We start from the raw sequence: 25,502 nt of genomic DNA on the forward strand, positions 1-25,502 counted from the left end.
TAAACAAGATTTTAAAGACTTTAAGTAAATGGGACAACATTGTTTTAACTATTTTCTGAAATGTACGGTACATCCACATTTGACAGACAGCATATAACAAGATAGCGTTGCTATACTCTCAGAGCTTACTTATGATCGGGCTGATTATGTTGACTAGCCACTTCTCAGAGATGACTGTAGCTGGCATCGACTCTGGTACTTAAGTGAGTTGTGAATCCCAGAGGCCTCCTTGTGACATTTTACTGAGGCGCTAATGTTGAACCCTGCTTGCAAGTTAGTACCAGTGTGACAGATTGGCCTAATGTGACCTGTGCGCTTCGAGAGTCTGGGGAATGTTTTACTGCTTCTGTGTTAATGTTGACTGCTCAGACTGAAGAGGCAATGTCATGAGGGCAGTTATGGATACCCCGGGATGAAATACTGTAGTAAGAGACAATATTGTCATAGATCACTGTAAATTATGGTGATCAGGTAAATTATTTAGGGGAGGACAATGGGATGTCGCAAAAGTGTGTTTTTTCTTCCCCCAATGAATAGGCAATAGATAGACAGCTGCAATGGATTCATGTGCCAAAAACTGCAATTTCTCACAGCCAAAGAGAAAAACCATAGAAGAGAAATGTACATAAATGATTGTATGACATGCTAAGACTTATCAAATCATGTCATGATGGGTTCACTGGAATGCATCTGTTGCTGGAGCTTAAGGGGGGGGGCGTCTTTTACATTAAAACTATGCCTGCAATGTCAGTGATGCAAACTGAGAATGAAAGAAGAAATGGAAGATAGATTAAAGAAAGGAAAAATCTTTGGAATTAAGTTATATGCCAGGCCGCTCCCTAGCTCCAAGCAACACTCATGAATAAAAGGATGAGGAAACCAGGAAGTTTTAAATTCTCGCACCTATAGTCAAAGAGACGCACGAGATAAAGGCTTCATGCCCAGGCATGGATGAGTTTGTGCCATAAAAACGCCCACCTCTGTCATTCCAACCGAGTTAAGCCCCCTCCACTCTTCATTCTTACCCCCTGCTGTCCTAGACATAAATTATTTGTCTTTCACACCCACACACATGCACAAACTCCCTTCCTCTTATCTAGTTTTTGCATGCATCCTTTTTAATCATTCTTTATCCATATACTTCTCCAAAAACAGTCAAATGCACACCAAAAGTAACAGGCACACTTGTCAGAGGACACACACAGAACATATATTAATTTTCCATTTAACCTTGGCCGACTTCTTTCTAAACAGTTTCTAACACACACACATACACGCACACACACACGCGCGCACACACCCACATACACACACACACACACACACACACACACACACACACACGAGCACACACACACGCAAGTAGGCAATGGAAACTTAGGGGGAGCCCTAAGTTTCCATTGCCTACTTGCGTGTGTGTGTGCTCGTGTGTGTGTGTGTGTGTGTGTGTGTGTGTGTGTGTGTATGTGGGTGTGTGCGCGCGTGTGNAGCGTTACGAGTGACGTCACCGCACCTGTCCAGGTGAAAGGCAGCGATCTCTGCGTTGTGTCTCTGGAGATCAACAAAGTAGAAGAAGTCTTCAGGAGTCTCCTCGTCCCTCTGCTGCCTGACACACACACACACACACACACACACACACACACACACACACACACAGACATACACACGTACACAAGCATTAACACTTTTTCAGAAGATTGTGCACACCCATGTTTAAGGTCAGACCTTTCAAGGAGTTGAACATTTTCAAAGGCATTTTTTTCACTTATATACATTTACAGATTTCCTGTCATGTTGCATTACTTGCATGTTTGCCTTTTTTTTTGCCTTATCTTTATACACTTTTTCAGATATGCTTAGATTGTCCAAATATGTTACACACACACACACACACATGCACGCACACTGACTATTCTCATTTCTTTATATTATGCAAGGGAAGAGAGGTTATAACAGTCCCTCTCAGTTTTGCTTCGCTTGGGGTTGTGATTTCCTGAGTTTCTCCTAGAAAAGGAAAACCTCAGCACAACAGTGGTCCGCACTGAGGAAGTTAGGAATACCTCCAAGTGGTCAAAAGCAGGAAGTAGGGAACCCCAACACCAAGGCTTAACAATACATATATTATATTTACATTACATATATTACAAATGTACTCTGCATTATGCACACACAAGCATAATGGTTTATTTTTAAAGAAGTCTAAACTAACTTTGTTGCACAGTGTTGAACTCAGAGTGTCACATAGCTTCTTTTCTTTTATCACAGAGCAGAACTCCCAAAGCGCATATTGTCCTCCCTTTGTCATCAGTCTGGCGAGATAAGGCTGATAAGAGATGGAGTCATGTTAGCACTTCACACGATAGAAGGAACAGAGGGAGGGCATGTTGAGCTGTGGAAGCACAGGGAAAACAACACTGACATAAGGAATACAAATCCGTTGGCCATTTGGAAAATCTGTAGTGGTGAACACTGTATCCTCAGGGCGTGTTATTGCAAACTAGATTTCAAAAGCTCTGGCAAAATGAATGTGTTATATGCTCTAATGTCATCCCGACCTATGTCATCATGCAGTGAGAAACTACCGGCTATTGATAGAAGGAGGAAACAACCTCCTGGCTTTCCGCTCTCTTGGTCTTTGCAGTTTTTTTCAACTTTACCCATGTTTTGACCTTTTGTCCTGTACATATCAATAAATGCATGAATAAGAAGTGTGCTTCAACCAGGAACATGACATTTAAATGTGTACATTATGTCAACAACACATTTAAAAAATATTTTTAAATCATTTTATTCCATCAAGCTGACATTGGCATCATTTTTGTTCCACTGTGGACAAGGTGCAGGTCATTCTAAGCCCTCCAGCCTTGGGGCAACTAACATGTGTACAGGTGTGTGTCTGTCCATCTGTGTGTGTCTGTGTGGGAGAGTGGGACATTGGGTCAACTCAAATGAGTGAGTGCGTTACCATGGTTGCTAGGCTTAGTAGCGTTACCTTTGTTGGCTGCCTCACCTATTTCCATCAAAGTCCAGGCAGTCTTGTGACGCACCAACACGCCCACACACTGCCTGTCTAACTAGAAATAGGTGCTTTTTTATTTAGTCTTTCTACTAACATGACCTTTAATCTGACAAAAGTAATTTGCTTTGTAGTGTGCTGTGATTGGCTGCCTCAGTGTTGTATGCAGCGTAGAGATTTGGGGATTTAAAATGCTGGGATTGTTCCGTTCTGAATGCTGGCAATGTGGGAAAATAAGAGAGTAAGAGGTTTATTCTCTGGAAGGCGATTTCTGATTGTTCCCTGTTCCTATTATAACCCTTAATGAAGCGGCACACACACCGAAACACACACACACAAAACAAGCTGCACCCACAAACTCTATAACACTCATGATAAAGAAGTTGAAAGTCCAACACCCTCTTGTGGTGAGTGTGCGTCAGGTTCACGTGCACGATAGATTAATGTGCACAGCTTTTGTCACAGCATGAAGTGGGGTCATATTTTACTCAGGATTCCTCATCTAGCTCAACTCCAACATGTCCAACTTACTGCTGACACACACACACATAAACACACACACATACACACACACACAATGAGCTTGTGACCCAGTCATACTCAGTGAACCTTGAGCTGGAGGTTTCAGGGTTTACAGCCCTTCATTCTCTCTGATAGGGGTCAGTGATCAGCAAGGGATCTGAGGAACTCAACAAAACAAGGTTGTAAAACCACTGATAGGGGAAGGTGCCCCTGTGGATTTATAGATGCTGTATTTTCCTCATTCTGTCCAATCGCATTATTTGCCTTTGGTTCGTTTTGTAAGCTAGTTAATCTTGCGTGTGATTGCGTCTGCATACTGATTACCTTTCAGATTCAACAAGCAGCTCAATTATTGTTGGTACAGTCATGTTGTAAAAGGTTCATTCTGAACACTACCAGGTTTTCTTTTATTCTTCCCTCTTGTGTTTACGTCTTGGATATAAGTTGTGGTTGATACAATTGACTGTAATTGATAAACCTGTTTCTCTTTGCCCTCTTCAGGCCCCAGATCTGATTGGATGGTTTTGTCAGAATGACAGCCGAAGATCCTGCTTCCTCGTCAACCATGAGCAACAACACTGCCCCCCCCAAACCCTCCCAGCCAGCCGGAGCCTCACACAACCCTCTCCATGGACAACTCAACGTCCCTGAGGGAGTTGCAGGTGCTCCCAATGAGGCTGCACTGGTCACCCTGATGGATCGCACCGGCTACACGATGGTCCAGGAAAACGGTCAGCGTAAATATGGCCCTCCTCCTGGTTGGAATGCTACATCTCCACCACGGGGGTGTGAAATCTTTGTGGGCAAGATCCCACGTGACGTTTATGAGGATGAGCTAGTCCCTGTGTTTGAGTCCGTAGGGCGTATCTATGAGATGCGGCTAATGATGGACTTTGACGGGAAGAACAGAGGGTACGCGTTTGTGATGTACACAGAGAAACACGAGGCCAAGCGTGCTGTGCGTGAGCTCAACAACTATGAAGTGCGGCCGGGGCGGCTGCTGGGGGTCTGCTCCTCCGTGGACAACTGCCGTCTTTTCATTGGTGGCATCCCAAAGACCAAAAAGCGTGAGGAGATCCTGGAGGAGGTCTCCAAAGTGACAGAAGGGGTGCTGGACGTGATAGTTTATGCCAGCGCTGCAGACAAGATGAAGAACAGGGGCTTTGCTTTTGTAGAGTACGAGTCACACCGTGCAGCCGCCATGGCTCGCAGGAAGTTGATGCCTGGGCGTATTCAGCTCTGGGGCCACCAGATCGCAGTCGACTGGGCCGAGCCGGAGATCGATGTGGACGAAGACGTAATGGAGACAGTGAAGATCCTTTACGTCAGGAATCTCATGATGGAAACCAGCGAGGAGACAATCAGACAGGTGGGACTTCAGTTTAGGGATTTCTCGATGCTGGGTTTTATTGGGTAAAGAACATACATTACAGGAAATATACTACTAATAGAAAACATTAACCAATCACTCATTGTCTCTGTCAATCAGGTGTTCAACCAGTTCAATGCTGGATGCGTTGAAAGAGTGAAGAAAATCCGTGACTACGCCTTCGTCCACTTTACCTCCAGAGACGATGCTGTCGTGGCCATGGACCACCTCAATGGCACAGAGGTGGAGGGGTCCTGCATCGAGGTGACTCTCGCCAAGCCTGTTGATAAAGAGCAGTACTCTCGCCAGAAAGCCTCCAAGGGAGCTCCAGCCACTCCAGAGCCGGCTCCACAGAACTACGTCTACCAGTGTGATCCCTACACATTGGCCTACTACGGTTACCCATACAACACCCTCATTGGACCCAACAGAGACTACTTTGTTAAAGGTTAGAATGAATTGCTTTTTTGTATCAGTAGTGATCATTTGCAAAAGCCACTTAGTTTTTCTGAAAGCCATCTTTGTATGTTAAAGTTGGTGGCAGAAACTCTGTGGACCAATGCCCTGCTAAAGATCTCATGATGACATCCAAGAGATGCTATTGTAGGATCAATGACAAACACACCTTTATAAATTAGCTATGATTTGTAAATTATCATGATGACTAAGATAATAGTGATTTTATCTTTGATGACAAGAATTTATTTGATGAAAGTTTTAAAATCTTAACTTGATAAGGGTTTGTGACTTGTTGTTAATAAGACAAAGACAAAATAAGGTGATGGGCCAATGATGCTAATCCCATTATTGTTGATGAATGATTATAAATGGTATTTGGGTGGCAGCAGGAAAATCTATTCGACTTTCAACAATCATTGTGTTTTGGTTTTCTCTCCAAAGGATCCCCAATGATACAGAACAATGGTAATCTCTCTCATCCTTATTCCTACTTATCCCTTCAATGAACAATGAACTTTCTTGCCATGTGACTATATGTTTTCTAACACCATTCTTTTCCCGCTGTGCTGTCAACTCCCATTTCATGCTGGGTTACTGCAGAGATTTCAATAAAGCTAAGAACATTGACAAAACATTTGACAGTGTCATGAACTTAAGAGTCAGATCACTGCTGCGGAAACACGCAAAGTTACCCTAAACTCAAACAGATGTTGTTTACATTTCCGATAGCAACTGCACTTCTTGAGCAGATATTTAACTTAAATAAGAGCTCTTCTTGCTGAAGCAGTCCTTATATTTTGGGAGGGATTCTCAAAGAAGTTCTGAACCCATCATAAAATATTGTTGCGCTTCAAAAATTCAGTACAAGTTGCCCTTACTGCCCAAGTCCTAAACCACAACCCCTGTCAACGTATTACTTTAATTGTATTTTAAGCAGGTACTGTGCGAGGTCGTGGTCGTGCTGCTTCAGGTAACCGTACCCCTGGGCCACGGGGGTCATACCTGGGAGGTTACTCTGCTGGTCGTGGCATCTACAGCCGCTACCATGAGGGCAAAGCCAAGCTCGACAAGCCCTATGAGCTGATGCCCAGTCTGGAGCTTGCTGCCTCTGTCAACTCCATTGGCATGAAACCTGGCACAAGTCAGTGAGATAGATATATACATCCTTGCCCATCTCAAACGCCTTTATTAAACCTTCCAGCTCGTAATTTCCTGTCTCTCTCTCCTGTGTGGTTTGAGGAACACTAAGTAAATCACTTGATCATGGTTGTTGCTGGATGGTCAGGCGCAAAAGGACTTCCTTTCTTTTTACCCTTAAGAACTACGACACTAAATATCTGTCCTTTCCAGCATGACCAGAAAGTAACTGCTATGATTTGTTCCTCATTCTGTCCTTTTTTCCTCTCAAATTTTTCTTACCTGGTGTTCAGACCAAAAGCAGCACTGTGTTAGAATAACACAAGGCGCTACGTCGTTGGGGGTGTACTGTTGAGACCATGAAATATCAAGCTATCAGAGGCTAAAACCCAGCCCCCTGTTTTTTGATTGGCCAACGCAGAATTCATGGCATTTTGTCGAGGCAAAAGTTGATTTATGTGCAGGATGAGACAATATTTATTGTCTTAAAGCGCTTTTGACGCCCCCAATGCAGTGATGGAATTGAACTGAATGGGAACGTTTTCTAATGCAGTGCTGTTGTCTGTCTGAACATGGCCGACGTATGTGGTGAACAACCCAATCTCCTTTAACACATGCAACTCAACTCCAGTTTTTTACTGAAAAGTGGCTGACCGTGTCTTGAATGTAAAACAAAGATTTATCCCAAAAACTGTTGAGGTCAAATTCCCAATTTGACCTCAACAAGTTAAGAAAATGTCTCTGTAGGAGCAGCTGTTTCAGGCTTTGTTGGCACTATGACACTTACATTCAAGAACGGAGTTGAGATGTGAATCCAAATGAACAAACAAAAATTACCTTTCTCAACTTTTCAATCACGTCTACTATTTTCACTTGAAGGATAATACCAGTGTCCTCCACTGCTTATACATTAAGCCTACATGATCAGCATCAGCATCGTTTAGTTTTTTAAATGTGTGGTCTACAGTCTATATTAGGCGGAAATGAATTGCTGTCAAGTGGTTTTCTGTTAGATGGCTTCTTTTTAAAGGTTTGTTTCCTGGTTCCTTTTTTCTTTCCTGAAGGTAAGCAGAAGGAAATGCATATTTGTATCAATGAGGGAGAAGCTACCCAACTCATATAAGGCTAAAACAGGATCAACTACATTCAAAATTGAAAGTAGAATATTAAAATGTAGAAACTTCAATGATAGAAGTGCAATGTTAAAATTAACACAATGGTATTATTATTTCATCTTCAAGCTTATTACCAAACAAAAAAGCAACTATACTTACCAGATATTTGTAACATAACTTAAATATTTAACTTTTTGTTAATATTTATGGCATATATTTGGGGTTCAGAGGTCCCTAGTATAGTGGACGCTCTTGATGCTCTTTCAGAAAATATTTGACCTAAATCTAATCTGGAGTTTAGTGTTAGTCCAGGACTGTGTGGTCAGATTAAAAATACCTTTGTCCATCTGAAACAATGACTGACGTTGTGTTCGCTCTGTGTGTGTGTATGTTTGGTGTGTGGGTATGTGTTGGAGCACTGAGGTTAATCCATAGCACCATTATAATCCGAATCACACCCCAACGCCAACTTGTGTAACTTATTTTTTCCCCTTCTTGACTTAATTGTTTCCTTCAACCTTCAGTGCTTTAGCAGGCACTCCTTTTGTACATTTCCTTCAAATCTAAGTATACCTGTGTCTGTTTGAGCTTTGGTCCATGTTTGACATTTTATTTATTTTATTGTAAAAAGCAAAAAAAAACTATTTTGCTTTACTATGTTGTCTGCAGTGGTCCCATCTGTTATCCAAGCTCTCATTATTGTTTCTCTTTGCAGTGGGAATGCAGACTCTGGGGGGGCAGTACCCCATGTTCAGCACGGCTCCTACAGCCAAGCTGATGGAGGATGGGAAGATGCATGCGGTTGAGCACCTTATGAACCCTCTGGCCATGCAACACGCTGACCACAACAGCGCTAATGGCGGTGCCAGCGTCCTCCCTGCGGTATCTACCCCTCCTCCTTTCCAGGTGTGCACAATGACACTGTTACTGACTCGTAAATATGATTGGATAAAGATGTTAAATCTCCACTTTCAGCTCAGGGCATGTTACTTGATGCAGTAAACCAGGCCACATGGGTACTTCATCATAAAGTGTAGAGAACTGATTTTACACACAATAACTCATTAAGCTTAAAAGAGTACTCCATAGACTTTGCACTGTACCATTGGTGGAGTCAAAAGCCAGTATCAAAAAGTAACAAATTGGCTGCACCGGAAACAAAGATATCACTTTTGGCAATACCACGCGCCTACATTACCCACAATGCAACTTATATTTAAGCGTCAAATAACATGCCGTGGAATAAAATAATATTAGTTACGTAACACCACAGATTACATGACATGTACTGTATTTGTACTTTGAGAGCTTAATGTCTGTCTTTTTAAATGTAGAACTCACAATTGAATGCATTCATTTAATAAAGAATGTACTAAATGGTTTAGTAATCCTCTTATTCAATATAGTCGTCCTTTCCTCTTTTCTGCATTTCTCAGGGCCGTCCTATCACTCCTGTCTACGCCATGGCCCACAACGTGCAGCGCATCCCGACGGCCGGCCTGTACGGTGCCGGATACGTCCCCATCGCAAACTACGCTGCTAACTCGGCAGCTCTGGCCGCTCTGCAGAAGAACGCGGTGGCGGCCGCGGCGTACGGAGGATACGCCGGTTACGCAATGCCTCAGGCCTTCCCCGCCACAGCCTTCCAGCTGCCCCTCCATGATGTCTACCAGACATATTGAGTCGGAGGGTCAGACATATGAAACATCAAAGATACCCTGCCTGTGACTGAACCACCAACCCAACGTCTGTCCCATCACACAGACACATCTCTTGAACTCGTGAACATCAAAAAGCTCTAAAGGAATTTGAAGCATATATTTAGAAAACAGAAACAATGACATCTCATATCTGTCCTGGTCTAAGTATGTATTGGAAACAAGGCAACCATATGACTGGCTTAGTTATGCATCATTACTGACTTATAACACACATAGAGAACAGTCTAATCACTGAGGAAACCTACCTGCACCGTCCTCCCACGATAAGAATTAACTCATAAAGACAACCATCAGTATGAGTTTCTCTCTGTCTTTGACACCCGCCAAACACTGAAGGTACATTCAAGTATTTATGAAGAGAAAATTACTTTTATTCTCTGTAGGCTTCTCTTATTAATGAATGGAGTGGTCTTTGTTCTCTGAAGCAGGAAAGATAGAGCTTTACATGTTTGTTTTTTAACTGTAAAAATGTGGGGGTGAAGAGAAGGAAAAAAGTTAATTGAAAGAAAGTAAAAGTACAACAGGAACTACTGACAAGAAAGGATACCACTAAGATAACTGTTCTTGAATATAGGCCTATTAATATTCTATTTTCATTCAAATATAGTATTTTAGCCAACTCTACAAGCTGTAGGTGACGCTGTCCGTCCATGCTGGTTGAATGTGTGAGCTTCAAACATGCCTGTTTGGTACTTTTTGGTTTATTTAGTATTTTGTGTGTTTTAAATGAAGGTTTTTAAATGTTATATTTTGCCTATAGTTAGTAAGCTTGTTTTTATGTATTCTCTTTAACTTTTGGAAACTTCTCCTATCTTGGTTTGTTTGAAGAAAATGTTGCCAGTTATATAATAGTATTGTGATTCGTTGTGGAACAAATACTAGAGAAAGAAAACTGGAAAGCTTTTTCAACATGAGTAATCTATACAGTCAGCCTGATAGACAGCGACACCATGTACATGGAGAAGTTTCCCATGCTCACAAAGTTTGCTGAAAGGGGACTGAACAGATGTTAGTTTGTTTTTTTCTTTAATTTACACACATCTTTATTATTGAGTTTTTGAATTGTTTCACTTTTGAAAGCTGAACAAATATGGACAGAAATGAGAGTCCTGTGTGGACTGGAACACTCTGCTAACCAAAACAAACGTCAGGCTACATCGCTCCAGTCTTCTGATATCAGAAAGCTCCTCAGTGCCTTACATCTGTAGACGATGCCACCTTGTGCTTTCCACTGTGCCTTTAACAACAATGTGAAGCCCCTGTGGTTGGTACAAAAGAAAGGACTCACGGACTGCAGTTTTCTCCATTTATTTTTCCAATGCTTTGGTAATACTGTATTGTGGTGAAGTGTGTTTCAGTCTCTGCAGACTTCTCTCCTGTAGTCTCCTCTCTAAAGGCTCCTGCAGTAACACTCCGCATGTCCGTCTCATCTTTATTTCTTGTCCTCCAAACTGTGTTGACCTAGGTGCACTTAAACGTATTTATAAAAGGCAAGAGATTGCAACTTTCATATGAAGAGATATTAAATACTGAGCATGAAATAATGTGTAAACTGGGCTAGTTGGCGTTTCTCAATTACTGTATGTGTGACAGAGTTTTCCCTTGTGGATTAAGCGTTAAAATAACCCTAATGAATGTTTCGTAGGCACTTTTTAAACTCTGCAGTGTGTTGGAAACAAGTGTAATGTTGGACTGGGAATAACTGGAACAATACCTCACGCTGAAATATAGAAGGAGCCATGCATGTTTGTGCTACAACACACAAAGACAAAGGATGCAAGCAGCTGCTGATTATGAAGTCACACTCCACAACCTTTATATAAGAGAATGCAGAAATGTGTATGTGTAAACCAGTTTAGGTAGTTTTTAATTTTCCATTCCAAATGTTTTATTTGTTGTTTGAATTGTATGTGTTTATTTTCATCATCTCCTCATAATATTTACTATATTTTACAGCATAAACAATGTAATTACTTTTACTCTGAAGAAAGCTTGGATCATGACCAAGTTTGATGTCAAAGAGGTAAATAACGAAAATAGTATGCACGGCAAACAAAATATATTTGTCTCATCTCACTCCATCCTCTACATTTGGCTTCCCTACTCCTCTAAAACTGGATTTGACGTAGAAAACAAATTGCGGATAACTGTTATTTTCTTCTATGATGACATTAAGTCAGGATATATTTAATATATGCATTTACGTGTTTTGTCTATGAAGTGAGAAGAAAAGGTATAATATATTCTAAAGCATATTTCTTTTCTTTATTTACACATTGTTTAGGGATGTCAGAGTAACAAAAGTAGAAGAAAAAACATTTTTTGCCAAAATGTCCAATAGTTTTTTAAACCATTCAAGGTTATTGTGTTTTTGTCATTTGTAATATTCTAAATACTATTTTGTACTGGATTTGGTGTTATGAGTGAGAACACAGAGACCTTCTAGTTTAGCAACATTTGATCAGTTTCAACCAAATCTGGTCCATTGCAGTGTTACAGCCCATGGCCCTTTGAGCTGTTGGTGCATGTCAGTTTTTGCTGAACTGTTAAAGGTCTCATCATGATTTGACAGCCATCTAAACTAACAAATGTGTTAGACGGCAGGGAATTGTGTCCCTCTGGTTCTGCCTCCCACTCAAAACACCTGCTTTACTTTCTATTGCCTGCATTTCATCCACACCACAGCTGCAGGAGGAATTCTTGTGTCTGTGGCATGGACCTACACATGCCTTGTTTAACATAGGTGTTACCATTTTAACTTTTCCGATAGTGTGTGCCTTATTGCCAAGATGTGCCCTTTGCTCTACCTTTGTAGACCTTTGCAGACTGTTTTCTATCTGAAGGTTTGTTTAAAAAAAAAGCTTGTTCTGTATTGTTATATTTATAGCGATAAAGTAGATGAATAAAGCATTTTCAAAAGGATGCAATGCTGTTATTCATTTTGTTTGTCTTAAAGCTCTCCTTTTATACTATTTATAGGCATATATTATAGGTCTCAGATATATACAAATATATAAAAAACATGTCTATGAAGTGTTTTGCTCAAAATACCAAACAGATCACCCATTCTAGCCATGCCTCATACCCCTCTATTTCAGCCCTGTTAGAGAAGTGCTGATTCTGGGTCAGTAGCTACGGGGCCACGCCCCCTTTGGAGCACACATGCCGCAGAGCTACACAGAGAGAGAGAGAGAGAGAAGTAGATGCCCAGCTAAATGCTGCCGTGATTAAACGCCATATCATGTTCATGTAAACAGAGACCATATTCCTTCCAAAACACGTTGCGCATTGTTCTGATAGAGATGTTTCTGACAGGGCCGTGGGTGTAAAGCCAGCCCACATTTCCGATATTAGGTCATATCAGACGCAAATCTGGATCAGCTCCGTTGTACCCCCGTTTTTAGAGATTTGGGTACGGAGGAAAATAGAGAGGGTTTTAGGGGACACATATTTATGTATAAAAGACATAAAAAAAGTGCATTTTGCATAATAGGAGACCTTTAAGTTATATTCCGCTGAATCTGACTAAACCATGTCAGCCAGTTTAGTTTTAGATTAAAGCGCATAACTACAAAGTGCTAAAAGGGTCAGAAGTTTTTTGAAAGGTCCAGAGGCAGAGGACTTTGACTCCGACCTCTGTCAATGGAAACCCATCCCTGACCTTGTACAACAGCTATATTAAGCAATGTGTCATGGTGGAGAGCGGAGAGACACCACAGTGTTTGGAGATTGTTTCATAAACGTTTCTGTGGTGGGTCAACTTTACTCTAGAAACATGGTGTACCCAAGCAAGGAGTTCAGGGAGGCCTTTAAGGACCCAAGTAGCCTTCATCCCGCAGTGTGTAGAAGTGTAGTCTCAGGTACATGGTACATTTCAACCAACTGGTTTACCATTACAATGTGGCGAAAGGTCACAGGGGGAAGAACTGAATTGTTTTATTTTTAATAGAGTAGCAATAACAATAGGATACCAAGAAACAGAACCCTTCTCGAGTGAAATCATGTCATTTATACACATGAGCTCTATTCTTAGTGCATGTGCTCAGCTCATCAGCTGATCTTGTGTACTTACAAAGGGTAATCATCAAAGAATAGGAAAAGGCTTATTTCTTGGCAAATCAATCAGGGTTAATGAAAAAGTTTTCAGTAGCAGCACATGCATGGTGCATTTCCCCCTAATTGATAGAGCATTGTTGAATTTGAATCCAAAATAAATATTGGTGTCAATATTGATACTACTGATCCTTGTATTAAATAGTATTGTGTGAAAACCTAACATTGTAGTTTTGCACAGCGCACAGCTGTGTTTCCGTATTCAGTGTTGTATAACAACTTTACAGACATGGGGCAATATTGAGTTTATGTCCCAGGAATATAATCTCCAAAATACTGTTTGAATAACCCAATCCACAACTACTTTATCACACAAGCAGATAGCAGGGGATTTTTAAACCAAGTTAATGAGAATCTATGCAGAAAGAGTGGAGTTATAGCCTACATTGTGTTACATGCGATACAATATTGCCATCTGGTGGTAAATGCACCTAATCAGAAAACCTGCAGGAACTCTCCAAAGCACAGACAGAGCAGGTTATCACCGGCAGCCATGTTATCTCCACTGTAACAGTAATAAATGCAGATATAGTATAAAACAAACCACATTTACTCTTTCTTATAAAATGAGTTCTTCACATGCAAGAAGAAGATATTATCATACAGTCATGTGTTGAGTGAAATAGTAAACACATGTATTTAGCCAGGAACAGAAACACACTGTGTACTGGGAAATCAAATCAAATAGTAATTGTTTTATGTGGAATAATAAGCAGGGAAAGTATTCTGCATGCATGGAACTTTATTTAAAAAACAAATACATTATTGGAATATTAATATTACTTATTGTTTTATTTGTAGTGTGACATGTTATTGATTACTCTACACATTATGTTATATTCATATAGTTGTATAGAAAGAAAGGCATGACAAAAATATAGAAATACACCATAAAGTGTGTTGAATTACTTTGCACTACAGTTCCCATGATGCCCGGCAGCCGTTCGCGTTCGCGATACTTTTGCACGGCTGCCGTTGTCTTAGCAGATCTACAAACATCGCAGCTGGGTTGACTCGATCTCTAGAAGTAACACAGGGAAATCCCGATGATTTGTAGAGCTGCTGAAATGCGTTGCCGTTCCTGAACGTAACCTCAGTTTATATTTGGCTTAAAGGAGACGCAACAAAGCGCACAAAATGGCTGTGCTCTAGGCCCGGGCGAATAAGTAGGTTTACTATAGCTTTAAGAACGCGAAAATAGTGTCTGCTTCTTTAAAATGTATCCGTTTATTGCGGAATAGATAATTAAGAAAAGTTTTCTATTTCTAATCAATAAATATATGCATTTAATTTGCGAGGAAAATGCCCCACTGTAGGATAAAGGCCTCTTGCAATCAACCCGTCTTTAGAACAGATGTTGTCCTTTTTTCCTCAAATTGCTTGTAAACCGGCTTGATTGTAAGCTGAATTGAAGAAGCCTGAAGTGTTTTCATGGAGATGGAACCGGGGATAGACAGAACCGGTAACGTAAATAAAGGTAAAGAGTCGACGGAGGACAGGGCCGCAGAAGAGACCCCAGCCACCAGTAGAAACGTCACCCCGCGGAGGGGGCTCAGAGAGCGGGGAGCGGGCCGCCCGAGGTCCGGCGTCTCTGCTTCAGTGACGGACGTTAACGGAGCAGCGTCGATCCCGCAGAGCTCAGGGAGAGTTTTAAGAGACCGGTCAACGAGGGCAGTCCCGGCCTGGCTGAAGGATAACAAGAGCGAGGACGAGGAAGACGAACCGAGCCCGGACACCGGTGCTAATAAGCGGAGGAAAGTTTCCAACCCGAGGCGGAAGAAACAGTCTGAATCTGCGGGTTTGGCTGAGGCTGGAGGGGATGTCGCAGGTGACAGCCTTCAAGGGACAGAGTACGTTTTTAATTCAACAGTCTTACTTAATATACAACCACATTTGTTTATCATGAACATGTCTAGACTTAAACGTATGTGTTTATGTCTGGTGGGTGAGTTCCTGTCAAAAAGCACGCCTTCAGCCTTGCTCGTCCCCTTTCGGCAGCTCTGCATGGGGAGGGTAGAGGGAAACTTACCTGGCTTTATAAATGTTTACATTTAATATGCTATTACTTTTACATGCATTGTTGCATTAGAGATGGGATGAAGGACTGTCATTAGCTCAGCAGTTAGAGAATATTTCCAATCCAATGTGTTTTTCTTATTTTCTTGCAGCTCAGAGGAACCAAAGAAACCTGCCACAGATGCTCAAGGTAACTGGACAAATGTTGGGGATAAAAAACAATTTGTCACGTTTCTTGCTATACCTACACTTAAGTTAAATCTGAGCTTCTGCAAGTGGATTTAGAACTGGGCTTTTCTAGTGTGTCATGTCATGTCTGCATAATGCTTGCACCACACATTATGGCATATGGTATGTTTCATGGCATGTTTTTGCTTCCTCATTCCAGCTCTATCCTCCAGACGCCCCCCAGCCTCGAGCCGTGCCAAGCCCCCGTCTGGCAGAGCTGTGCGCACCTCTGCCAAGCCTGTTTGTAAGACCGAACCTGGGATGGAGAACCCAGCTGGTGAGAAACCTGTTGACTGTGGCATACAATGGTTCAACATGTGGGCTTATAATTCACAAATCAGATTATGCAGATGCAGAGCACTAAAGCATCATGCTCACTACCCTGGGTAATATTTATTTCATAGAAAACCCTCATTGACATCCTATTTAACTGAAATGTGAGGGGTAGTGTTTGTAGATTTTCAGTGTGACTAAAGGGATCAGTGCCACCTTTTTGAGGCAAACATCTGGGTGCAATCCTTTCCACTTCCATGAACTTGGTTTAGTGATGGCTGTACAAAAGTATGCTTTTATGCCTCTGAAATAAATGATGTCTTTCTTTGTCATGCAGCAATGGAAGGAGAGATAAGGAATAAAGACAAGTGTGAAACGTGAGTATATTTTTGTCCCTTTTCATTAATAAAATGAACATTGTTAGTGTTAAAAGGTTTGACTCTGAGCATGAATTCTAATCTTTTACTAAATGTACATACATATACATAATATGAAATACACAAATGACCTGATATTCATAACAATCACTTGATCAACATTGTTGTAATCGACTTATTTATTGCAGTTGAAGGCAACAGATTTATCAAGATAAGATGACATCTATATTGATCCCAAACCATGGACATATACACATTACAGCAGCTTAAGAGTTAACCAAGCAAAGGGATGCGTGATTAAACAATAAATAGAGAAGAAACCAGATCAAATGAAAAGCGTATGACTTGTTATGACTTGTTTTTAGGCACTGTAGGAAAGTTTGCATTTTGTTATGCAGGTGAACTGAGCCTTTAAAGATGAGATTATGTAGGATTTGATCAACAGTCGTAAATTTAACACACTAACAGTTAAGAGATGTATTAACAAACTGTAACAGATACAATTATATATTTATTGGTCTTACTTACTTACTAGAATTGTTTTTGTAATCATACATGTATAAGCTTTAACAGCGGAGAGTCTGCATTACATATATCATGATCCTATTTGTGTTGTGTTTGTGTATATTTATGGCCCACTGAGCATACTGTACTGTCTTGTGTGTTGCTAAAGTGAGAGAGGTGCTGTGTTTTGATGACTGCTCTGTTTTGCACTTACGCTGTCTCAGTAAAAATAAGGATGAGGGAAGCGAGGATGTTGTTCTACCAGTCTTGGATGATGAAGACCCTACATTTCTGGACGACCCAGATGACCTTGGCTATCAACCACAGAGTCAAAGGTACGCTTACGTCAAACACATTCATTTGACCTGGTGGGGACATATTTTTCTAATGACTTGTTTCCATACAGTGGTGCAGAGGAAGCAGAGGGTCTCAGCAGTGATGAAGAACTTCCTTATACAGATGACTTAAATGACCAGAGTTACGACCCGAAGGAGGAAAGGTGTGTGTTATCTTTGTGTGACAAATTAGACAAAAACAGGCCCCATATTTTCGTTTATTGACTGGACTTTCCTCTTTCCTGTTCTAAGGGATGTCCCTAAACCAAAGCGCAGAGCTCCTCCTAGACAGAAGGAGAAGAAAGAGAAAGACAAGGCACCTAAAAAAGAGTCCGAGGTTGCTGAGATAAAAATAGAAGGTTCGGACAACTTGGAGAGTTTCGAAGAGGAAGTAAAGCTAGAGGAAGAAGTACTGGAGGACCCGGATGGACCCAGGAAGTAAGCACAAGTTATTAATAGAACAGATTGTCTGGAACTTTAACCATATCTACGTTTAATTGTGCATCTAAAGTCTGAATGTAATGTAAGGTTTTCTATTGCTACACAATTTTGAATTTTCTTTTCCTTTAGGAGAGGCAGACGGAAAAAAGACGATAAAACCCCACGGCTGCCAAAGAGAAGGTAAAGTCTGTTTCAAAGCATCGTAATCTGGACTCTGTTATATTAAAATTGAAGGGACTGCCTGTCATAATTTTATCCAGAAATAAAGCATATCGTAGTGATTGATGAATGACATAGTGAGGAAGACATTTTGGATGTCTGAGATGTCAATAAGGATTTAAAGATCCATTTAATGTTTGGTTTTAGCTGTGACATCGCAATGACATGTGCTTCACCCCCACAGGAAGAAGCCCCCGGTGCAGTACGTGCGCTGTGAGATGGAGGGGTGTGGGACTGTCCTGGCTCATCCTCGCTACCTACAGGTCTGTCTCTCAACAACACATTCATACAGAAGCTTATTCAAAAACAGTTTAACAAAAAACCTGCTTCTAGTGTTTCTGAACGCAATAAGGTAGAGTCCATGCACATTAAGTACACAGAAACGGTACTATTTCAATTGCCTCAACACAAAATAACATGGATTCACAACATCTAGAGAAACCTACCAGAAAGGGGGATGGGAATGAGCATCTGGCAACCAAACTCAATTGTGGAACTACTCAAACTATTTAATTGCCTTAAATAGGGGTTAGAGCTTTCACATACAGTTATTTATAATATATACTTATTTGTTTGTATTATTAAGGGTTGAGGTCACTAAAATGTCTGAAAATAAATTAAATGTCCATCCCAGTTGGACAGTTGTTAGATTTAAATATATTTTTGGTTAATTAATTATTTATATATTATATGTTATACTTCTCTGGGAAAGTCTTTACTTAAAGTGGACCTATCATGCTATATTTAAATAATATATTGTAGGGCCATACCTATATAAAACATGTCTGTGAAGTTTCTTTTTCAAAATACCAAACAGATCATGCATTTTAGCCATGCCTCATTTAGCTCTATTTGCTCTATTCCAGCCCTGTCTTCACAAGGGCTGATTCTGTGACAAATGAGCTGCAGCTGACCACGCCCCCCTGAAAAGGAGGGGGGCGAGGCACGAGCGTCATGTTACCATGCTGTTACCATGCCACGGCAACCTGTCATTCCCCTGATAGGTGGAGAGTTGCCCATATAGGCGGAGCTCCCTGTTTCTGACGTCAGCACAATTTCAAATCTGTATCAGATCCGTTGCAGCCCCGTTTTTAGAGATCAGGTATGGAGGAAAAGAGAGAGGGTTGTGTTTTCTGACACTTTTGGTGAGATCCCTGACGCATCGGGGACCCATATTCATGTATAAAAGACGTACAAAAGTGCATTTTGCATGATAGGTCCCCTTTAATTTTTTTTATTTGAGATTAGAGAATAGAAGATCCAATTATCAATTATTAAATAATGCACAACATATTCTGATTCTACCAATAAATAAATAAATACAAATATCTGATTATTCAGCCATACCTGCTGTTGTAGATAACTTAAAGCATTTTTGTTGTTCTGTTTTCTTTCTGCTCACCGCTCCAACCTCCTGTTTATTAATATAAATGTTTCTGAACACCAGCACCATATAAAGTACCAGCACTTGCTCAAGAAGAAATACGTCTGTCCTCACCCTTCTTGTGGAAGGCTTTTCCGACTCCAGAAGCAGCTGCTGCGTCACGCAAAGCACCACACAGGTACATCTACACTATAAACATAAAACTTGCATTGGGTTCTATTTATAATTGATAGTGAAAGTCTATGGAGAACACATCTATATTTGATTGTTTTGTTGTTCTAGATCAGAGGGACTACATCTGTGAGTTCTGTGCTCGTGCCTTCAAGAGCTCCCACAACCTGGCTGTGCATCGCATGATCCACACAGGAGAGAAGCCGCTGCAGTGAGTGCTCTGTTCACAATTATTACTTGTTTGCTTTCCCAGGATTTCTCCATTATCAGTTAAGTAAATTCAATTGTCCCTCACAGGTGTGAAATCTGTGGCTTCACGTGTCGCCAGAAGGCCTCTCTGAACTGGCACATGAAGAAGCACGATGCCGATGCCACCTATCAGTTCGCCTGCTCGATTTGCGGCAAGAAGTTTGAGAAGAAGGACTGTGTGGTGGCCCATAAGGCGAAGAGTCACCCCGAGGTGCTAATAGCTGAGGCTCTTGCAGCCAATGCGGGTGCCCTCATAACAACCCCGGCCTCCATGCTGGAGCTGCCAGGGCCCCAGCATGCAGAGGTCAGCAGCCGGGATGTGAGCCAGCTGGTACAGGATGTGCAGGCGGATCATCTGAGTCACGAAGGGCACATGGCTCAAGTGTCCCAGATGACCCAACAGGTGAGTCACCAGGTGGTTTTACTGGGACAAGACCAGAGCCTCCACACCATGCAGGTGCCAGTGACCATCGCCCTGTCCTCCACCGACCCCCCGTCGCCAGCTGACAACCAGCAGCAAACTCACCTGCAGCTCCAGATGCCCGTCCAGTTTGTGCAGGCTCAGCAGTCCCAGCAGCCCCAGATCCAACAGCTGACCCTCCACTCGGGCTCCGTGGTGACCCAGCACCAGCCCCAGCTGCACCCTCTTCAGATGTACTCACCCCAGCAGCAGAGCCAGACACAAATCCTCCAAATGACCTTCCAGCCGGTTGGCCAGTCACAGACACACATTCAGCAGATCCCCATTCTAGCATCCTCCCAACAGCTTCAGACCCTGAGCCCCCCCCTCATGTCCCAATCCCAGTCCCAGGACACAGCCGCAACCAACGGGGACAGCTTTATTCTGGACAATGCGGTGCTCTCGTCCTCATCTCCGCAAGCAGGCTCCCTTGTGCAGACGGGGGTCATCGGGGAGGACAGTGTGGTCTGGGGGCAGACGGGGGAGATCCAACAGATCACCATGTAAAACAATAGTGCACAGAAAACAGAGGCAGACTGTCACCAGTGACCTGATACACTGTATTGCAATGTTTAAGGTAAATGTAGGATCACCAATATATTATGGACTGTTCACTTATAGTCATATTTGGTAGCTTTTTAGAATAACTGTTTCAGGGAAAAGATATGTTTGTGTCTGTATGTGTGAGTTGTTGCCTTTGTACATAAGTCCTGTCAACTGAACTAGCCTTTTATGCGAGTGTGTGTAATGATGCCGAGGTTATGTTGCAAAGCCGTTGCTATTATGCAATAATATAGCATACCCCTTAGTAACTTAGAGCACACAACTAGTGTGTGAGTGATTACACTATTTATATTATGAATTAACATAAAACACACATTAGAAGCTATAAACAGACCCCAGTATGTGTGGGGTGAGAAAACCTTTCAAATGAATAGGCAGCTATTTTTTTCATTTTTCACTGTAAAGCCTTTATTTGGCGAGGTTGAACGAAAAAATAACAAAACTATCGGACAAAGATAAACATTTCAAAACCTGAAAAGGAATGGACACAATATGTTTTACAGTCTTGATAACAGTCACAAAATATGCATCATTTAGCTTTATGGCAGTGTCATTAAACCCGTTTCACTGGCAGCTGTTTAAGCTTGGCTGTAGACATTGAAGGAATAATAACCCATATTATATGTATGTACTACTCGCATATAGTAAGCCAGAGGGTGACCTTGCATATTGTAACCCTCACATGAAATAACAGCAAGCATAGTCACTGAATTAGACAATTAAAAATATGTTTTTGTAAATGACATTTTCAAGTGTAATGTTATTAAAAAAAAACAAGGCTATGTAGAAACCTTGGAGCATATGTTCATACTAAATCTGCCCCTCTCTGCTGAGTGATATAGGATGTGTGGTAGAGCAAACAATGTTCATTTATAAGATGTAAATAAATGTCTTAACATTTATCCAAAGTGTATTCACTGAGAGTTTAAGAACATAATTAAGGAGCCCTGCATTTAAATGTTAGATCAGTAAAAGTACAAAATGATAAGCAATAAAATATACTTTAAGAACCAAAAGGACAAGTACTCTGAAGGCCCAATTTTATAACAACATATGTAATATTACTGGTATACAACTATTGATACATTTTGTGTTCACCACTTTGATGTTGCAGCTAATTATTTCAATTATTTATTTGTGGACTTTATCATTTGTAAATATGCAAGTAGTAACCACCACTGAATGTAAATGCATGCCTGAGTCATTAATGGGTCCTAGAAATAGATAGTACACAATTCCTACAACATATACACACTTAGAAAATATATTTAATCCCAGTAGTATTGCTTTTATGTCAGCCCATCTCTGAAAACCTCCATCACGACATATGGAGCTGCTCTTTGTTCCTCTGTATGGCGTACTGCTTCATAGCTCGTTTAGGAGGAATCAAGGTGTTGCTCAGTCCAACCCTCCTCTTCTTCCCCTGCTGGCCTGCTGACTCTTCCTCTTTTGTCTCCTTCTGGGATCCTGAGCCACTTGCGAGGGCCTCTTTTTGATCCGGCGTCTCTTCACTCACAGGTAAATCAGTGAGAGACTGGAGGTCACTGTCATGAGCAAACTTGCATTTGATCCCAAACCGGCACCTTCCATTTTTCCTGTATGCCACACACATCCTTTTGCCTCCTATCTGGGAGGGTTTGGCCTGCATTGTGAGGGGGACATGTTTCTGCAAGGCGCTGAGTTTCTGGTCGGCCTGAGCCTTGAAAGGGTTGGTGAACACACTGCTACCAGAGCAGGAGTGCAGAGAAGGAGGAGGGAGCTTATTGGAGATGATGGAGTCCAGGGAAGAAGCAGACAGGGTGGGATGGCAGGCTGGAGGAGGTGCAGGTTTCTGGGGGTGTGGTGATGAAGAAAGATAGTCTTCCTCTGGTTCTGATTCACTGGAAGCTGAACCAGACTCCAGCATAAAGTTGCGGGCTTTTCTGCCACTGGATGCTTCATCACACAGCTTCTTTACGGACCTTCAGGATTTAAAATGTGCAGCAGAGAGACAGAGGCGTTAACAAAAAGCTAGCCTTTACAAGTGTCTGACATTATGTTTAAAGTAAGTCAACACTTACCCTACTGCACCGTTGTTTACTTCCTCCTCTCCCTCGCTGTCAGACTCCGAGGACACTCCGTAGCCAACCAGAGAGTTCATGACTTAACGATCAACCGAGGCTAAGCTAGCTAGCTGGATAGCTTGGTCTCAAAATGTAAGCACGCTAATACTGTTGCTGGATAGCTAGAATCTCACAATAAATGGCTGAATCAACCAAAAACTCTACAGCGTGGAAATAGTTTATCATTCCTTTTTTCTCTTTATATTAAAGATGCAGTTTCAGGGTCTGACGTTAGCTGCGGTCATTTAGCCACTGCTCGGTGTTTACATTCCGGCTGCCTACACTGACACCTCTGCGCAGGCGCGGTACTGCATATACAAATCCATTATTAATTTATTATTAATAAATCAGTGTATTGACAAAGTCCAGGTTGAGATTTCCCCAGAGAGTTATGTTGCCAGTGTTTTTTATGTTTCTTTATTTCAATGTACATGTAAAGCTATTGCAGGCCTCAGTCTTATCTTTGCTGTATTGCCCTGCATTTAACTTCATACACTTTGTTAGAAAAAGAGGTGGGGACAATTTCTTCCGATTTAACCCTCCTGTTGTGTTCGGGTCAAATCTGACCGATTTACTACTTTCATCAATCATTTCTTTTTTATTGCATTAAGGCTCTATCCTTCACAGTATACATTTGAAAATATACAATTGCTGACCACCACTTTCATTGCATTTTGGATGATCTAGTCAACTTTGAAACTGTGGAGCCTATTTTTATATAATATTATAAGACTGATTCTTATTATTACATTATTTGCTTATTGTGCTCATGAGATGTTTCTATGACTATGGAATACATAGACAAAATCACCAATCCCAAGTTTTGATGGGTTGGATAGGAACGAAGGGAAAAGTCATAGCAAGAAAGTTTTAGCTTGCAATAGAAAGAAGCAAGGCCAGGTGCAGACACTGAAGACAAAAGGTTATTCAGAGCAGGACATCGCTTTGGACCTTGATATGAGGGTGAGCTCCGCGTCCACGCAGGAATCAAATTTGAACGCGAAAACCAAAGTAAGGGGGCAAAGTAAGGGGGGGGGGGGGGAACGAGCGAACACAACAGGAGGGTTAACATCAGCATAGCATGAGACACAAGTTGTCCGTCCATTGGGTTTTGAACCTCAAACACCTGCATGAAAAAACAATATTTAGACCTCTGGACTACAAATATGTTTTAAACATTGAAAGCCCAACTATTAACGAAATGTAATATGAACAAAAAAGTTTTACTAAAACTGATAAAAATAAGAATTAAATAAATTGTTTTTTATATTTTTACATTTTTTATATAAAACATATTATAGATATTAGATAGATATATAGAAAAAACATTGAATTAAAAAAAATTGCAAAAAAAAAAATGTAAATAACAATTACGATATAATAACATAACAACCTTTTTTTGTGAATGGGGACAACTATGTTCTGAGTGCTGCTCTCAAAAAGAAACACACAAAGGTACAGGACTTTTTATGTTTTCATTTCCTTTATTATATTTGTGAGTTTTCATGGGAAGACCGACGGACGCTGAGGTCGACGAGATGGCCTATCGAGTTGTTTGCGTGGTGAGCACACGTCCTTTCGTTGTCCAGGGATAATTAGTGCGGGTGCATGCGGACGGAGTAAGGCCAGGTGGCAGTGCGAGTTAGCCTGAGGGCGAGTCACGGCGCAAGTATTCTTAGTCTCAGTTAGTGTCGAGGAGAATTCAAAGCCATTTTGCTCAAAAGGGTCGAAACATACGAGTGACAAACAATGAACACAATTGTCGTCTATCGCCGGGTTTGAGAGGCGGGAAAGGGCCCTTGGACTACGGGTCCGTCCTCCTCCTTAAATTGCCCTGCTCGCCCCGCCTCTCGGCGCCCTCCTCCCCCCCCCCCCCAATTCGGTAAATTCTTCCTTCCTAGTGAATAACGACCCTGGTAGAGAAACATAGGCAATACCCTTTTTTCATAATGTTCTAGTGTTATTCAGGATTGGATGGATTATAGATCTTTATTGCAACGAAGGTAAATAAAAAATAAAAGCTTCTTCAGGATATAGTGGAACTCATTCTATGTGACAAAACGCCAACACACACGAGAGTCAAATATTTTATACTAAGACCATTTGAGAATTGTGTTTCAGCATATGCGGTGTTGCATTGTTCACATAAGACGTTTTCCCTGGACGTGTAGTTGAAGCGCATGCTGATTCTGTTTATTCAACCATAAATAGATACATGATAGTCATAAAAAAGTAGAGTTCCATCTAGGCCTTATGACCAAGTTGGTTGAACCAGAACATGTAGCATAAGTGAAACAAACATAAATTTTTTCGAAGTCGATTTACATTATTGATCCAGATGAATTATTTACATATGAAGACAAACAAGAAATCGTAAATACTCAGATATTGTATATGATGCTTATTAGCATTAGTAAAAATCCTTAATATAAACCTACAATGTAGGCGACGAAACGTTACAAACGTTATGACAGTGCGGTAAAAATCCATTAAGTTGACCTTTGATTATGTTATAAACTATTGTACTTTGTACAATAACAAGTGAATAATTCCCAATAACAATTTCGAGAAAAGAGTAACTTGGGTCATACCTCTTTCTTGACAACTTACAGTATTATACCGGACAAACTGAGAAAAGTGGTTGTCCCCCCACACAAGTTTACTTCGGAGTACTCTACTTGGGGAAAACGCTTTGAAGTAGAGCGGTATCCTGTGAGTCTTAGAGAG

General features: G+C 41.3%; 3 protein-coding genes across 7 annotated transcripts; 2 read left to right on the plus strand and 1 right to left on the minus strand.

Annotated features, from left to right (window-relative positions):
* Nucleotides 1-4,010: 4,010 nt before the first annotated feature.
* On the plus strand, nucleotides 4,011-11,105 carry rbm47 (RNA binding motif protein 47). 5 transcript variants are annotated; one of them, XM_010778256.1, is made up of 6 exons: nucleotides 4,011-4,907; nucleotides 5,028-5,355; nucleotides 5,808-5,831; nucleotides 6,301-6,507; nucleotides 8,334-8,524; nucleotides 9,055-11,105. In XM_010778256.1, the coding sequence occupies exons 1-6, from the start codon at nucleotides 4,071-4,073 to the stop codon at nucleotides 9,298-9,300; spliced, it is 1,833 nt and encodes a 610-aa protein (XP_010776558.1). In that variant the 5' UTR covers nucleotides 4,011-4,070; the 3' UTR covers nucleotides 9,301-11,105. The 5 variants fall into 5 exon arrangements, with proteins under 5 accessions (XP_010776558.1, XP_010776559.1, XP_010776562.1 ...); XM_010778257.1 differs by having other exon boundaries at nucleotides 6,304-6,507; XM_010778260.1 differs by lacking the exon at nucleotides 6,301-6,507.
* A 3,418-nt stretch (nucleotides 11,106-14,523) lies between these two features.
* zfp91 (ZFP91 zinc finger protein, atypical E3 ubiquitin ligase) lies at nucleotides 14,524-21,575 on the plus strand. The gene is made up of 12 exons (XM_010778262.1): nucleotides 14,524-15,302; nucleotides 15,621-15,658; nucleotides 15,857-15,973; nucleotides 16,307-16,346; nucleotides 17,075-17,185; nucleotides 17,257-17,349; nucleotides 17,438-17,623; nucleotides 17,756-17,806; nucleotides 18,030-18,108; nucleotides 19,293-19,407; nucleotides 19,512-19,611; nucleotides 19,698-21,575. The coding sequence occupies exons 1-12, from the start codon at nucleotides 14,884-14,886 to the stop codon at nucleotides 20,614-20,616; spliced, it is 2,268 nt and encodes a 755-aa protein (XP_010776564.1). The 5' UTR covers nucleotides 14,524-14,883; the 3' UTR covers nucleotides 20,617-21,575.
* A 124-nt stretch (nucleotides 21,576-21,699) lies between these two features.
* On the minus strand, nucleotides 21,700-23,044 carry LOC104951577 (uncharacterized). The gene is made up of 2 exons (XM_010778263.1): nucleotides 22,734-23,044; nucleotides 21,700-22,634 (listed from the first exon to the last, which is right to left on the minus strand). The coding sequence occupies exons 1-2, from the start codon at nucleotides 22,811-22,813 to the stop codon at nucleotides 21,992-21,994; spliced, it is 723 nt and encodes a 240-aa protein (XP_010776565.1). The 5' UTR covers nucleotides 22,814-23,044; the 3' UTR covers nucleotides 21,700-21,991.
* Nucleotides 23,045-25,502: the final 2,458 nt, after the last annotated feature.

The sequence above is a fragment of the Notothenia coriiceps genome, unplaced genomic scaffold, assembly GCF_000735185.1.
Source record: "Notothenia coriiceps isolate Sejong01 unplaced genomic scaffold, NC01 NC01_scaffold00019000, whole genome shotgun sequence".
NCBI classification, from domain to species: Eukaryota; Metazoa; Chordata; class Actinopteri; order Perciformes; family Nototheniidae; genus Notothenia; species Notothenia coriiceps.

What these genes read in the sequence shown, in the direction of transcription:
- rbm47 (XM_010778256.1), top strand. Translation starts at nt 4,071, where the DNA reads ATGACAGCCGAAGATCCTGCTTCCTCGTCAACCATGAGCAACAACACT. An exon ending in CAGAGACTACTTTGTTAAAG is followed by an intron (nt 5,356 to 5,807) that starts GTTAGAATGAAT and finishes TTCTCTCCAAAG; the next exon opens with GATCCCCAATGATACAGAAC. An exon ending in TGGCATGAAACCTGGCACAA is followed by an intron (nt 6,508 to 8,333) that starts GTCAGTGAGATA and finishes TTCTCTTTGCAG; the next exon opens with TGGGAATGCAGACTCTGGGG.
- zfp91 (XM_010778262.1), top strand. Translation starts at nt 14,884, where the DNA reads ATGGAGATGGAACCGGGGATAGACAGAACCGGTAACGTAAATAAAGGT. An exon ending in TATCAACCACAGAGTCAAAG is followed by an intron (nt 17,186 to 17,256) that starts GTACGCTTACGT and finishes GTTTCCATACAG; the next exon opens with TGGTGCAGAGGAAGCAGAGG. An exon ending in CCACGGCTGCCAAAGAGAAG is followed by an intron (nt 17,807 to 18,029) that starts GTAAAGTCTGTT and finishes TCACCCCCACAG; the next exon opens with GAAGAAGCCCCCGGTGCAGT.
- LOC104951577 (XM_010778263.1), bottom strand. Translation starts at nt 22,813, where the DNA reads ATGAACTCTCTGGTTGGCTACGGAGTGTCCTCGGAGTCTGACAGCGAG. An exon ending in GTAAACAACGGTGCAGTAGG is followed by an intron (nt 22,635 to 22,733) that starts GTAAGTGTTGAC and finishes TAAATCCTGAAG; the next exon opens with GTCCGTAAAGAAGCTGTGTG.